Source organism: Lissotriton vulgaris, chromosome 5, assembly GCF_964263255.1.
Source record: "Lissotriton vulgaris chromosome 5, aLisVul1.2, whole genome shotgun sequence".
Taxonomy (NCBI): domain Eukaryota; kingdom Metazoa; phylum Chordata; class Amphibia; order Caudata; family Salamandridae; genus Lissotriton; species Lissotriton vulgaris.
Window position 1 is genome coordinate 25,719,128 of NC_141693.1, and position 16,533 is coordinate 25,735,660.

At 53.0% G+C, this 16,533-nt stretch overlaps 1 protein-coding gene across 1 annotated transcript in view; it reads left to right on the top strand.

Moving 5' to 3' along the window:
* LOC147710035 (uncharacterized) overlaps positions 1 to 16,533 on the top strand; it is a 95,164-nt gene that overhangs the window by 12,943 nt on the left and 65,688 nt on the right. Inside the window, exon 2 of the mRNA XM_086920700.1 lies at positions 4,672 to 4,731. Coding sequence (XP_086776826.1) covers positions 4,672 to 4,731 — 60 coding nt within the window. The remainder of the gene's footprint in view (positions 1 to 4,671; positions 4,732 to 16,533) is intronic.

Sequence of the window (16,533 nt, forward strand, 5' to 3'; positions counted from 1 at the left end):
GGAAAGAAACAGACACACTAATGCCTCATCCCTCCCTGTTGATAAAATATCATAGCACTATATAACCAGATAAGTTACCTGAGTTAAATGTTACAGAAAAGAACAAGCAAGATTAGCAGGCCATAGAGTGAAGCAACACAGGCAGAAGGCACACAATCTCCAGCGCAGCAAGTACAGACTGTACAATCCAAAGTGAGAATAAATATGCCAACATTTCAATGACAAAGAACTTCCTGGCGAGCAATCCTGCAGCCTGTATCCATTAAAGCCGGCCCACTGACCACAGTGGGACAAACCCAGTTACCATGCGCTTCCCGTCGTTATGTGTGCTCCTACAAACCCATCTTGATGAAGTCCTGCAGTAATAGAAATTGAAAGCAATCAATACCTTTTACCCGCCCCCCACCACCCCCCCACTGCCCTGTTCACTCCATGTTGTCGACCTTCCCTTTGCTGCTCTCCTGCTGAAAGACAAAAAACAACACATATAATTCCCCAAGCCCGCCAGCCCCCCCCCCTCAACCCCCACGCAAAGAACAAGGTCGCCCGTGAGGAGGAGGGAGGGGTAGGAGAGCGCGCTCGTCACACGCATGCGCTCTTTTCGACCAGCGGCCCAGCGCGACCCAGAAGGCCAGCGGGTGATAATCGCGCTACCTGGCGTGTGCCTTCTCTTCCAGCTGTCCTGCAGAGAGAGACAAACAAGAAGCATCACATGCCCCCACAACCCCCCCTCCCGCATCCACGTTGCACCAAAAATATAAATTCCAACATCTGCCCCAAAGTCGCCGATCCCCTTAATAAATACATAGCAAGATACATAAAGCCTGCATCCGAGAACAGTAACGTGTAAAGTTATCCATGTGTAACAAGTATTGTTCATAAGCACACCGACGCCTACGTGTTGACATCGCACTAATAAAATGCATAACAGCAAAAAATGCTCAAGGGGAACCCACCTGACCACCAGGATCGCAACAGGGCAAAATAATCCCTTCCCCTCAGCGCTGGTAATGTTGCAGCGGGGGGATGTGTGGGGGGGGAGCACGCGCGAAGGAAAGACTGGCCTCCGGCAATTATATTTGCCCAAGAAAGTCCAGCGTGGGCCCCAACCACGAGGACAGGGACCAGCGGGCCACAGGTGCCGGAGCAAAGAGCGAGCACAAGGCAGGAGGGAAAACACTCCTTGGGCCCCGACCGCAGACGCCGCCCCCTCCCTCCCGGCCCGGTGTCCGAGGGAGGTAGCAAGGGGCCCGAGCCCGGCCACCCCCGCGACCCGCCGACCACCCCAGGAAGAGGAGGAGGCCCAGGGCCGGCGCATGCAAAGTCAGCAGCACGGTAAGGTTGCTGAATGGCCGCGGAAGCTCGTCGCCGACCAAAAACTGCCCCAGAGGAAATGCCCGATCGAAACAATGGGAGGCTGCATGCGAAATAAAGGTCGCACACGAGAGGGGGAAGAACGGAACGGAACCATGGGCGAGGGGGGGCCTCCTGCCCGCTCGCCAAACTCACAAGGCCCCCAGGAATCCCCTGCCCCTTCACCCCACAAGAAGAACAAAATTACCGCTGCACCAGCAGCCTGCCTCGACTCCCTCAGCACACCAATCCCTTCACCCCCCGCAACAAGAGAAGCAACGCAGCACAGCAGGGCGACACACGACACATGTGAGCCCCCCCCGGCCCCGCAGAACGGACCCCCCACACTCCCCTTCGAAAAACCAACCACCCTTAACCCTGCAACAAACCCACAACGTCCCTCCTAAAAACAGCAACGGGCAGTCACCAGCATCGGGGTCCGGGCAGGGGAGGGCGAGGGTCACGTGAGCAGCGGCCAGGAACAAAGAGGGCGCTTGACCCTCACCTCCTAGGTTATATAGCCCCTTGGACCCCTCCCCACCGGAAGTGACATCACTGGGGGACCATCCGGCCCCCAAACACTAGACTGTCCCGAGGTCTGTGCCATCCTATGGCACTAAGGGTGGCCACACTCGTAGGTGGCCACCTTTGGTGGCCCGGGGCAGCCATTCAGAGTCACGTGTGTGGTTGGGTCCCAGCTTGAAGTAGTTGAGGTTGGACAGTTTGTTGGGGTGTTTAATACAGGGGTGACTGGAGGTTGTTGGAAGTATTGGAGCAGAGACCACTCACTGGGTTGTCCTTCTAGAGGCCGTGAGAGAACTTCCTTCAGAATCAGATGCTGGCGCTGTTGTGCGCGGGCTTCCTCAGGTCAATGCGGTTGGGTCCTAGCTTAAGGATGTTGAGGTCGGAGGGGCTGGGCAGAGAGCAGGCGAGGTGTTGCAGTGGATGATGGGAGAGGGCGTTGTTGTTGTGATAGGTGCTACTCGAGGTCAGATACCACCTCTAGGCGCTGTCGTACAAAGGCTTTCTCCAGAATATCGCTTGCCTTGGTGCTGTCCACGTCCGAGGGGTTGTGGGCGAGTTGTTGAAGGCGAGAGACACTAGGAGATTGTTAAAGGCTCTGGGGGTGTTGTAGCCACTACAAAGCTGCCAAGGGCCAGGCACAGGCTTTTGTGGGGCTTCGCCTATGACTGGGATTTTGGCTGGCGTAGTGGGGTCATAGGGCGGCAGGTACCCAGGTCACCCCTTCACCCACTGTGACTTAAAGAATAGATAAAGGTGCCTCTTGCTAGGTGCTGTGTAAACCCAAGAGTGCCTGGATACCCTCACGGGTGAAAAGCAGCGCTATACAAATCCCATTTGAAAAGGCTGAGAGTAGGAGGACAGACGCTGCCCCATCCCCCCTTTGACCCTCCTTAACGATTCACTTATCCATGGTCATGTTCCCATTTCACACAAATCGGCGACTGTCATCCCAATTTTAAAAAAATTGGACGCCGAACCCTCCTCTGCTTCTAATTACCGCCCCATTTCACTCCTTCCCTACCTTGCAAAGGTTCTCGAAACCCACATCACTTCCACACTGAGTACCCACATTGAGGCAAACCACTGCCTCTCCCCTTGCCAAGCTGGTTTTCGCCCCCTGCATTCTACCGAAAAAGTGGTCATCTCAGTCATGGACAAGCTGCGTGAAGGAATCGACATCAACCTTCCGCAAGCCCTGATTCTCCTCGACCTGTCCGCCGCTTTTGACACGGTGGACCATACCATCCTCCTTAACCGTGTCAAGGCGGCGGTGTAGAGGGCCTAGACTTTTGCTGGCTAAAGTCCTTTCTCGCTGGGAGAACACAAGGAGTCCACCTGGCTGGTTTTGCGGCGGCCTCTCATAAGGTAGAATGCGGGGTCCCCCAGGGTTCATCACTTTCCCCCCTTTTGTTTAACCTTTACATCTTCCCCCTCATTTTTATGTTACAGCAGCTGGAGGTCACCGTGTTCAACTACGCGGATGATCTCCAGTTAATCTTCAACCTGTCCCATTCACCTTCATCTGCCCTGAACGTTCAAACCACCATGACCCTCATTCAAGATTGGATGAACTGCAGCCACCTCAAACTCAACCCGGACAAGACCGAACTGGTCCTGACCGGAGGTGGCTGCAGTCCCTGGTCTCCCTCCTTCTGGCCCCCCTCCCTTGGTGCACCCCCACTCCCGGTTCCCAAAGTGAAAACCCTGGGTATCTTTCTTAATCCCCAGCTTACTGTTCTCCCACAAGTTAATTCTGTGGTCTCTTCATCTTTTTTTTCCCTCAGAGTGATTAGGAAAGTTTCCCGCTTCTTTTCCCCCCCAGCTCTAAAAATCATCATGCTGGCCATGGTATTGTCCCGTATAGACTATGGTAACATAGTCTATAACGGAGCCCCTGCATACGTGATCCATCGTTTACAACTGGTGCAGAATCAGGCGGCCTGTTCCATGGCCTTCCCAGATATCATCGGGTCACCCCTTTACTCAAAACTCTGCATTGGCTCCCCATAAGAGAGCGTGCCCTGTTTAAACTCGGCTGTCTTACCTATCGAGCCAGAGCGGGCACTGCTCCCGAGTTCATCTGCTCCCTTATCAAACCATATTGCCCAGGCAGAGAACTCCGCTCGGCCCATTTGGCCCTCCTTACCATCCCCCGCTTTAAAAAGCAGAGGGCGGGCGGAGCGAGATTCGCTGTCCTGGCTCCAACGTTTTGGAACTCCCTCCCGATTGCTCTGCGCACCTCACTCTCCTACCCCCAGTTCCGGAAAAACCTTAAAACTTTTTTGTTCACCCAAGCCTACCCCTAAATCTCTCTGCTGCTGCCATCCACTGATCACCACTAGCGCCATGAAACCGTTGGGTATGCGAGCGCTGTACAAATGTTTTTAAATTCAAAATTCAAATCCCTCGTACGCCACTGGGCACCTTTCTATGGCTCGCTTGGTCCAGCTTTGGGTGGACTGCGACAAGCTGCAGAGGGATGAGGGGCCAGTGACGCAGGGCCTGGGGTGGCGGCCGGGGCGTAGCATGGGCAGTAAGGTTGGGGGGGGGGGGGAGGGTGAGCTTCAGATTCCCCAACAGACACGCTGGCATACCCTGTAAAAACACATTATGAGAAGCAGGACACGACAGGGCCTTAAGAGGCAGTGGAAAGGGAGACAGGTCAGTCGGACGCCACAAGAGGGCGCTGCCGGGGCTGTCTCGCAGGGTGAGTGAGTGTGGAGGGTCCGGATGTGTCCCAGCGCCGAGTGAGGGCGTCCATGACTTACACGTGTGATCTTCTCCTCCCCACAGGTGCATTGACCCAAGTAAGCACAGCAACTGGTCCGACCGCCACCCCCGCCATCACCTCAGGTAAGAGATGGAGCCACGAGACCGAGGGTGGGAGGGGCACAGGCTGAGGGGGAGGGGTACAGGCTCAGAGGGAGGGGCACAGGCTGAGGGGGAGGGGCACACACGGAGGGGGAGGGACAAAGGCTGAGGGGGAGGGGCAGACACTGAGGGGGAGGGGCAGACACTGAGGGGGAGGAGCACACCCTGAGGGGGAGGAGCACACACTGAGGGGGAGGGCACACACTGAGGGGGAGGGGCGCACACTGTGGGAGAGGGGCACATAGTGAGGGAGAGGGCACAGGCTGAGGGGGAGGGGCACAAACTGAGGGGGAGAGGCACAGGCTTAGGGGGAGGGGCACAGGCTGAGGGGGAGGGGCACAAACTGAGGGGGAGAGGCACAGGCTGAGGGGGAGGGGCATAGGCTGAGGGGGAGGGGCACATAGTGAGGGGGAGGGGCATACACTGAGGTGGAGGGGGAAAGCCTGAGGGGGAGGAGGAGGGGCACACACTGAGGGGGAGGGGTACACACTGAGGGGGAGGAGCACAGGCTGAAGGGGAGGGGCATGCACTGAGGGGGATGTGCACACACTGAGGGGGAGGGGCACAGGATGAGGGGGAGGGGCCGGAGCACATAGTGAGGGAGAGGGACACAGGCTGAAGGGGAGGGGCACACACTGAGGGGGAGGGGCACAGGCTGAGGGAGAGGGGCACGCTCTGAGGGGGAGGGGCACACACTGAGGGGGAGGGGCATGCACTGAGGGGGATGTGCACACACTGAGGGGGAGGGGCACAGGCTGAGGGGGAGGGGCCGGGGCACATAGTAAGGGGGAGGGGCACAGGCTGAAGGGGAGGTGCATGCAATGAACGGGAGGGGGAAAGCCTGAGGGGGAGGAGGAGGGGCACACACTCAGGGGGAGGAGCACACACTGAGGGGGGAGGGGCACACACTGAGGGGGAGGAGCACACACTGAGGGGGGAGGGGCACACACTGAGGGAGAGGGGCACACACTGAGGGGGGAGGGGCACACACTGAGGGAGAGGGGCACATTGTGAGGAGGAGGGGCACAGGCTGAGGGGGAGGGGCACATGCTGAGGGGGAGGGGCCGGGGCACATAGTGAGGGGGAGGGGCACAGGCTGAAGGGGAGGGGCATGCACTGAGGGGGAGGGGTAAAGCCTGAGGGGGAGGAGGAGGGGCACACACTGAGGGGGAGGGGCACTGGCTGAGGCGGAGGGGCAGGGGCACATAGTGAGGGGGAGGGGCACACATTGAGGGGGAGGGGCACATAGTGAGGGGGAGGGGCACACACGAGGGAGGGGCAAAGACAGAGGGAGGGGGACACACTGAGCGTTGTCTGCAGCGGACAATGTGTTTTGCTTTGATCATTATTAATCAATTGTTTGGCATTTATATGTTAAGGTTGTTCTGCAAATCCATTCTCATATGACAATAGCCAACAGGTGTGATGTCATTCCGGTCAAAGTTAAGTGTGACAAAGCCCTGTGCGCACACCTTGTGGATACACATATAGGTGTAACCCTCCACCCCCTTCCCAGAAGCAGAGGGGCTCGGGCCCCCTCTCTCCCGTCTCTACACACCTCAACGTGAGTCAGGCATGCTGCACACACTAGCCAGGTCAGAAGTGGTGCTGCGCCCTAGTGAACAACATCAAAGGGTCCGACTTCAGACCTAGGGGTAGATGTATCAACATACCCTTTTGCGATTTCTAAATAGCGATTTTTAAGGAATCACTATATAGAAATCGCAAAATGGGATGTATGTAGGAAATCGCAATTTTTTAGCGATTTCTTAATCTTCCTTATTCGTGAATTCGCAATTTGCGAATTCGCAATTAAGGAATAATTTCCAATTCATTTCTTTGGGCCTGGAGGCCCATATGAATGATTGTGAAATAAATCTCAATTTGCGATTCGCAATTTGCTAATCGCAAACTGAGAATAATTTCAAGGGTGCAGGGGTGTCTCAAGGACACCCTGCTGCACTCCTGAAATTTATATGTTTGTGCATATGGCGCACATACATGCCCTATGGGCATGTATGTGCATCACATGCCACCTTCACAAATGCCAAATTGTGCATTTTTAAAAGAATTTGCAAATGACCACCAACTTCAAGTTGGTGGTAATTTGCGATTTCTTAACCTAAATTCGCAATTCCAAAATGCTACATACATAGCATTTGAGGAATCGCAAAATTGCGATTCCTTAAATGCTTAAGCAAAATAAGGAATTGCAAATGTTTGCGATTCCTTATTTTGCGAATTTTTGTTACATGCCAAAACATGCAAAAAGACCATTTGCGATTCGCAAACGCTGGAATTCTGCGAATTCCGGCCTTTGCGAATCGCGAACGGCTTGATACATCTAGCCCCTAGATCTTTACTAACTTTAAAAACTTCTGGCTAAGAGGCATTTGGAACTCTCTTCCTCCATGACCCGAACCACCACCTCCTTCCGCATCTCCAAAAAGGACATTAAACCCTTCCCTTCCAAAGACACCGTTACCAATGATTCTCTGACACTTTCATCTCACTGGAGAACTAGTTTGTCATTCGGCTTCAACGGTGGAATATGTACTTTTGAAACCCTAATCGCGCCAACTTTAGTTTGCAATGTGTAATCTTCAGTGAATCTATATTTTGCAAATATGTAACCATCATTCTGCGTAACTGTGGTATTTATACGTCCTTGCACAAGTTGTATGTCTCCAATGTTAGTTAGCAATTTTAGTGAATCTATATTTAGTATTTAAGTAACTATCACTCTAAGTAACTCTAATAGTTATACGTCTAGCACCTCTACCATGTTACCTGTAATTTCTGATCTAAAATACCTTGCTCTATTGTAAAGCTCTCTGACACATCTGGGTAAAGTACGCGCCGTATAAAATTGCACAAATAAATAAATAAATGAAGAAGGGAGCGCCAGCATCAGGCGCCATCTTGTGGTAGTACCTTGGTTAGCTGCCTTGTCATTAATAAACAGTGCAGCTTGTGTTAATAACTATAAATAAATGTTGCTGCACAAGTGTGAGGCCCTGAGGAAGCATGGGCCTGGGGTTCGCGCCTCCCCCCTGCCCTGGGTGCACACCCGAGCCACCAGTGTTTACCTCCAGTTGGGCACGTGCTTTGCGGACAATTCTTTCTGCTTCCATTTGCATGCGGAGGTCACCCCCAGTACCACAACAGCAACCAGTGCTGTAACCACGGTGACCAGCCTTAGCACCACCAAGCCCACCACTGCCACCACAGCCATGATGTCCAGGAGTAGCACCGCCACGCTCACCACTACGACCACAACCATGATGTCCAACAGTAGCACCGCCACACCCACCACTGTGACGGCAACCATGATGTCCAGCAGTAGCACCTCCACGGCCACCACTGCAACCACAACCATGATGTACAGGAGTAGCACCGCCACACCCACCACTACGACCACAACCATGATGTCCAGGAGTAGCACCGCCACGCTCACCACTACAACCACAACCATGATGTCCAGGAGTAGCACCGCCACATCCACCACTACGACCACAACCATGATGTCCAGCACCGCCACGCTCACCACTGCAACGACAGCCATGATGTCCAGCAGTAGCACCGCCACACCCACCACTGCGACGACAACCATGATGTCCAGCACTGCCACGCCCACCACTGCGTCTGCAACCATGACGTCCAGCAGTAGCACCGCCACACCCACCACTGCGACAACAACCATGATGTCCAGCAGTAGCACCTCCACGGCCACCACTGCAACCACAACCATGATGTCCAGCACCACCATGCCCACCACTGAAACCACAACCATGATGTCCAGCACTGCTACGCCCACCACTGCGACCACAACCATGACGTTCAGCACCGCCATGCCCACCACTGCAACCGCAACCATGATGTCCAGCACTGCCACGCCCACCACTGCGACCACAACCATGACGTCCAGCAGTAGCACCGCCACGCCCACCAATGCGACCAAAACCATGATGTCCAGAAGTACCACCTCCACAACCACCACTGCAACCACAACCATGACGTCCAGCACCGCCACGCCCACCACTGCAACCACAACCATGATGTCCAGCAGTAGCACCTCCACGGCCACCACTGCAACCACAACCATGACGTCCAGCACCACCATGCCCACCACTGAAACCACAACCATGATGTCCAGGAGTAGCATCGCCACGCTCAGCACTACGACGACAACCATGATGTCCAGCAGTAGCACCGCCACACCCACCACTGCGACGACAACCATGATGTCCAGCAGTAGCACCGCCACACCCACCACTACGACCACAACCATGACGTTCAGCACCGCCATGCCCACCACTGCAACCACAACCATGATGTCCAGCACCGCCACGCCCACCACTGCAACGACAACCATGATGTCCAGCAGTAGCACCTCCACGGCCACCACTGCAACCACAACCATGACGTCCAGCACCACCATGCCCACCACTGAAACCACAACCATGATGTCCAGGAGTAGCACCGCCACGCTCACCACTACGACCACAACCATGATGTCCAGGAGTAGCACCGCCACGCTCACCACTACGACCACAACCATGATGTCCAACAGTAGCACCGCCACACCCACCACTGCGACGACAACCATGATGTCCAGCAGAAGCACCGCCACACCCACCACTACGACCACAACCATGACGTTCAGCACCGCCATGCCCACCACTGCAACCACAACCATGATGTCCAGCACCGCCACGCCCACCACTGCGACGACAACCATGATGTCCAGCAGTAGCACCTCCACGGCCACCACTGCAACCACAACCATGACGTCCAGCACCACCATGCCCACCACTGAAACCACAACCATGATGTCCAGGAGTAGCACCGCCACGCTCACCACTACGACCACAACCATGATGTCCAGGAGTAGCACCGCCACGCTCACCACTACGACCACAACCATGATGTCCAACAGTAGCACCGCCACACCCACCACTGCGACGACAACCATGATGTCCAGCAGAAGCACCGCCACACCCACCACTACGACCACAACCATGACGTTCAGCACCGCCATGCCCACCACTGCAACCACAACCATGATGTCCAGCACCGCCACGCCCACCACTGCAACGACAACCATGATGTCCAGCAGTAGCACCTCCACGGCCACCACTGCAACCACAACCATGACGTCCAGCACCACCATGCCCACCACTGAAACCACAACCATGATGTCCAGGAGTAGCATCGCCACGCTCAGCACTACGACGACAACCATGATGTCCAGCAGTAGCACCGCCACACCCACCACTGCGACGACAACCATGATGTCCAGCAGTAGCACCGCCACACCCACCACTACGACCACAACCATGACGTTCAGCACCGCCATGCCCACCACTGCAACCACAACCATGATGTCCAGCACCGCCACGCCCACCACTGCAACGACAACCATGATGTCCAGCAGTAGCACCTCCACGGCCACCACTGCAACCACAACCATGACGTCCAGCACCACCATGCCCACCACTGAAACCACAACCATGATGTCCAGGAGTAGCACCGCCACGCTCACCACTACGACCACAACCATGATGTCCAGGAGTAGCACCGCCACGCTCACCACTACGACCACAACCATGATGTCCAACAGTAGCACCGCCACACCCACCACTGCGACGACAACCATGATGTCCAGCAGAAGCACCGCCACACCCACCACTACGACCACAACCATGACGTTCAGCACCGCCATGCCCACCACTGCAACCACAACCATGATGTCCAGCACCGCCACGCCCACCACTGCGACGACAACCATGATGTCCAGCAGTAGCACCTCCACGGCCACCACTGCAACCACAACCATGACGTCCAGCACCACCATGCCCACCACTGAAACCACAACCATGATGTCCAGGAGTAGCACCGCCACGCTCACCACTACGACCACAACCATGATGTCCAGGAGTAGCACCGCCACGCTCACCACTACGACCACAACCATGATGTCCAACAGTAGCACCGCCACACCCACCACTGCGACGACAACCATGATGTCCAGCAGAAGCACCGCCACACCCACCACTACGACCACAACCATGACGTTCAGCACCGCCATGCCCACCACTGCAACCACAACCATGATGTCCAGCACCGCCACGCCCACCACTGCAACGACAACCATGATGTCCAGCAGTAGCACCTCCACGGCCACCACTGCAACCACAACCATGACGTCCAGCACCACCATGCCCACCACTGAAACCACAACCATGATGTCCAGCACTGCCACGCCCACCACTGCGACCACAACCATGACGTTCAGCACCGCCATGCCCACCACTGCAACCACAACCATGATGTCCAGCACTGCCACGCCCACCACTACGACCACAACCATGACGTCCAGCAGTAGCACCGCCACGCCCACCAATGCGACCAAAACCATGATGTCCAGAAGTAGCACCTCCACGGCCACCACTGCAACCACAACCATGACGTCAAGCACCGCCATGCCCACCACTGAAACCACAACCATGATGTCCAGCACTGCCACGCCCACCATTGCAACCACAACCATGACGTCCAGCAGTAGCACCGCCACGCCCACCACTGCGACCAAAACCATGATGTCCAGAAGTAGCACCTCCACGGCCACCACTGCAACCACAACCATGACGTCCAGCACCGCCATGCCCACGACTGCAACCACAACCATGATGTCCAGCAGTTGCATGGCCACGCCCACCACTGCAACCACAACCATGATGTCCAGAAGTCGCATGGCCACACCTACCAGTGCATTCATGGTGACCAGCACAACCACTGCGGGCACTGGTGAGTATTCCCCGTGGTGTTTATGATCTGAAGTAACGGTAATGTGAAAGACTGTACCTTAAATACTCAAGACAAATAAATAGTTATATTTGTCACCCTGAGTGGTATGGGTATGCTCAGACATGAGTCCCATGCTCTCCACAACACTGGAGTCAAGCTATCCTGGCTGAAGACGACTGATAGCCAGAAACCGGTCCTAGGATGCTTGATTCCGGTCCAGGAAAGACATGGCTTGGCAGTTCGGGATCGACTGTTCCCATGAGGCACACGGTCAAGGCTGATTTACATATGGCCATGTCTGAACTGGGGTGGTGTGGAGTGCAAAAAAACAATGGATTTAGGCCCAGATCTCTGTACTGGGGTGAATGTATGACATTGTTCTGCATTCTGTCCATCAATTGTTGTTTTTGCAATAACCACGGCGACCAGCATTAGCACCACCAAGCCCACCACTGCGACCACAACCATGATGTCCAGCAGTAGCACCGCCACGCCCACCACTGTGACGACAACCATGATGTCCAGCAGTAGCACCGCCACATCCAACACTACGACCACAACCATGACGTTCAGCACCATCATGCCGACCACTACAACCACAACCATGATGTCCAGCACCGCCCCGTCCACCACTGCGATGACAACCATGATGTCCAGCAGTAGCACCTCCTCAGCCACCACTGCAACCACAACCATGATGTCCAGCAGTAGCACTACCACGCCCACCACTGCGACCACAACCATGACATCCAGCAGTAGCACCTCCACGGCCACCACTGCAACCACAACCATGACGTCCAGCACCGCCATACCCACCACTGCAACCACATCCATGACATCCAGCACCGCCATGCCCACGACTGCGACCACAACCATGATGTCCAGCAGTAGCCTGGCCACGCCCACCACTGCGACCACAACCATGATGTCCAGCAGTCGCATGGCCACACCTACCAGTGCATTCATGGTGACCAGCACAACCACTGCGGGCACTGGTGAGTATTCCCAGTGGTGTTTATGATCTGAAGTAACGGTAAGGTGAAAGACTGTACCTTAAAAACTCTTGACAAATAAATAGTTATATTTGGCCCCGTCAGAGTGCCAGTCTGTGTGCTGAGGCCCGACACACACCAGCTCTCTCTGCAGGATGGTTCCACTGTCAAACTGAGCACTTCTCCAAGCTGAGCTACATGCAGACAGATTTAGCTGGATTTACACAACCACAAGTACGCATCACATTTGGCTGCACTAATAACCATAGAATCACAAGAGGGTGGTGGGAAAACCAAGGCCATGCCTTCCGAGATTATCACAAGGGCCACTGATTGCAGGTTAGAAAATAATGGAAGACACCATGTTGATCCACTTCTGAGGCTTATCTCATGGGCCAGTGATTGCAGGTTGGAAATAATGGAAGACACCATGTTCATCCACTTCTGAGGCTTATCTTATGGGCCAGTGGTTGCAGGTTAGAAAATAACGGGAGACACAATGATGATCCACTTCTGAGGCTTATCTCATGGGCCTGTGATTGCAGGTTGGAAATAATGGAAGACACCATGTTCATCCACTTCTGAGGCTTATCTTATGGGCCAGTGGTTGTAGGTTAGAAAATAATGGAAGACACCATGTTGATCCACTTCTGAGGCTTCCCTCATGGGCCAGTGGTTGAAGGTTAGAAAATACCGGAAGACACCATGTTGATCCACTTCTGAGGCTTATCTCATGGGCCAGTGGCTTAAGGTTAGAAAATAACAGAAGACACCATGTTGATCCACTTCTGAGGCTTCCCACTTGGGCCAGTGGTTGAAGGTTAGGAAATAACAGAAGACACCATGTTGATCCACTTCTAAGGCTTTTCTCATGGGCCAGTGTTTGAAGTTTAGAAAATAACGGAAGACACCATGTTGATCCACTTCTGAGGCTTTTCTCATGGGCCAGTGATTGCAGGTTGAAAATAACGGATGACACAATGTTGATCCACTTCTGAGGCTTTTCACACGGGCCACTGATTACAAGTTAGAAAATAACGGAAGACACCATGTTGAGTCACTTCTGAGGCTTATCACATGGGCCAGTGGCTTAAGGTTAAACAAATAACAGAAGACACCATGTTCATCCACTTCTGAGGCTTATCTCATGGACTAGTGGCTTATGGTTAGAAAATAACAGAAGACACCATGTTGAATCACTTCTGAGGCTTATCACACGGACCAGTGGTTGAAGGCTAGAAAATAACAGAAGACACCAAGTTGATCCACTTCTGAGGCTTATCTCATGAGCCAGTGGTTGAAGGTTAGAAAATAACGAAGACACGATGATGATCCACTTCTGAGGCTTTTCTCAAGGGCCAGTGGTTGAAGTTCAGAAAATAATGGAAGACACCATGTTGATCCACTTCTGAGGCTTATCTCATGGGCCTGTGATTGCAGGTTGAAAATAACGGAGAACACAATGTTGATCCACTTCTGAGGCTTATCACATGGGCCACTGATTGCAGGTTAGAAAATAACGGAAGACACAATGTTGATCCACTTCTGGGGCTTATCTCATGAGCCAGTGGCTTAAGGTCAGAAAATAACAGAAGACTCCATGATGATCCACTCCAGAGGCTTATCACATGGGCCAGTGGTTGAAGGTTAGAAAATAACGCAAGACACCATGTTGATCCACTTCTGAGGCTTATCTCATGGGCCAGTGGTTGAAGGTTAGAAAATAACGGAAGACACCATGTTGATCCACTTCTGAGGCTTATCTCGTGGGCCTGTGATTGCAGGTTGAAAATAACGGACAACACAATGTTGATCCACTTCTGAGGCTTATCTCATGGGCCAGTGGCTTAAGGTTAGAAAATAGCAGAAGACACCATGTTGATCCTCTTCTGAGGCTTCCCACATGGGCCAGTGTTTGAGGTTTAGAAAATAACGCAAGACACCATGTTGATCCACTTCTGGGGCTTATCTCATGAGCCAGTGGCTTAAGGTCAGAAAATAACAGAAGACTCCATGATGATCCACTCCAGAGGCTTATCACATGGGCCAGTGGTTGAAGGTTAGAAAATAACGCAAGACACCATGTTGATCCACTTCTGGGGCTTATCTCATGAGCCAGTGGCTTAAGGTCAGAAAATAACAGAAGACTCCATGATGATCCACTCCAGAGGCTTATCACATGGGCCAGTGGTTGAAGGTTAGAAAATAACGCAAGACACCATGTTGATCCTCTTCTGAGGCTTCCCACATGGGCCAGTGTTTGAGGTTTAGAAAATAACGCAAGACACCATGTTGATCCACTTCTGAGGCTTATCTCATGAGGCAGTAGCTTAAGGTCAGAAAATAACCGAAGACTCCATGATGATCCACTCCAGAGGCTTATCACATGGGCCAGTGGTTGAAGGTTAGAAAATAATGGAAGACACCATGTTGATCCACTTCTGAGGCTTATCACATGGGCCAGTGGTTGAAGGTTAGAAAATAATGGAAGACACCATGTTGATCCACTTCTGGGGCTTATCTCATGAGCCAGTGGCTTAAGGTCAGAAAATAACAGAAGACTCCATGATGATCCACTCCAGAGGCTTATCACATGGGCCAGTGGTTGAAGGTTAGAAAATAACGCAAGACACCATGTTGATCCACTTCTGAGGCTTATCTCATGGGCCAGTGGTTGAAGTTTAGAAAATAACGGAAGACACCATGTTGATCCACTTCTGAGGCTTATCTCGTGGGCCTGTGATTGCAGGTTGAAAATAATGGAAGACACCATGTTGATTCACTTCTAAGGCTTATCTCATGGGCCAGTGGCTTAAGGTTAGAAAATAACAGAAGACTCCATGATGATCCACTCCAGAGGCTTATCACATGGGCCAGTGGTTGAAGGTTAGAAAATAACGCAAGACACCATGTTGATCCACTTCTGAGGCTTATCTCATGGGCCAGTGGTTGAAGTTTAGAAAATAACGGAAGACACCATGTTGATCCACTTCTGAGGCTTATCTCATGGGCCAGTGGTTGAAGTTTAGAAAATAACGGAAGACACCATGTTGATCCACTTCTGAGGCTTATCTCATGGGCCAGTGGTTGAAGTTTAGAAAATAACGCAAGACACCATGTTGAGCCACTTCTGAGGCTTTCTTCATGGGCCAGTGGCTTAAGGTTAGAAAATAACAGAAGACACCATGTTGATCCTTTCTGAGGTCTCCACAGACCCAAAGCAGCTGCATGCTAGAGACAGTGAAGAGTGGGGGTGTTGCTATCAATAGTGCAGCATCTGCAGTGGCACTGAGCCCCGGGCTACTTAGGGGGCTAGGACACACCAATTAGTAGCTGTGTTTTATCCATAAACCCGAGGAAGAGGGCAGGGTAAGGCCAGGACAAAAAAAGGCCCAGGCAGCAAAAGAGTAGTGGCTCCCATTACAGAATAAGAAAGCTAAAAGTGGCCCATATTTGCAAATTTGTGCAGTTTTCAACTTGAAAAGATGCTCACGCTTTATATGTATTGTGCATTTTATTAGTGACTGCATGCATTAGTGCTTGCTTCAGGCAATGTGTGCGGTAATCAAATAGGAGGAGGGAGCACACTGCCCAGCATACCAGAACACAATTAGCCCAGATGTATTGTGGTAAATGCAGTGAATGATGACACTCGTTGTGGTAATATCAGGGAAAGTAACAGTAAAAACCACTCCTTCAGACCATAAAACAGACCACATTGATACACTGACGTTCAAGAATATAGTCTTGCATAGAGATTGCTTCACACTCATCATCATCATCAGGGCAGAAAGACTATCCTGTCCACAGCTGTGTTTGCACCAGTGCAAGTTCTGCAGTAGTGATGGGTGAAGCGTAAAAACACTGTCCCGGGGAGGCTCTAACCCGCCTACGAAGGCTCTCTGAAGGCAGAAACCCCTCATCGGATGAAGGCCCTGGCCAGCACCTCCTCTGTTGCTTCACCTTCACAGATTCTACTAAC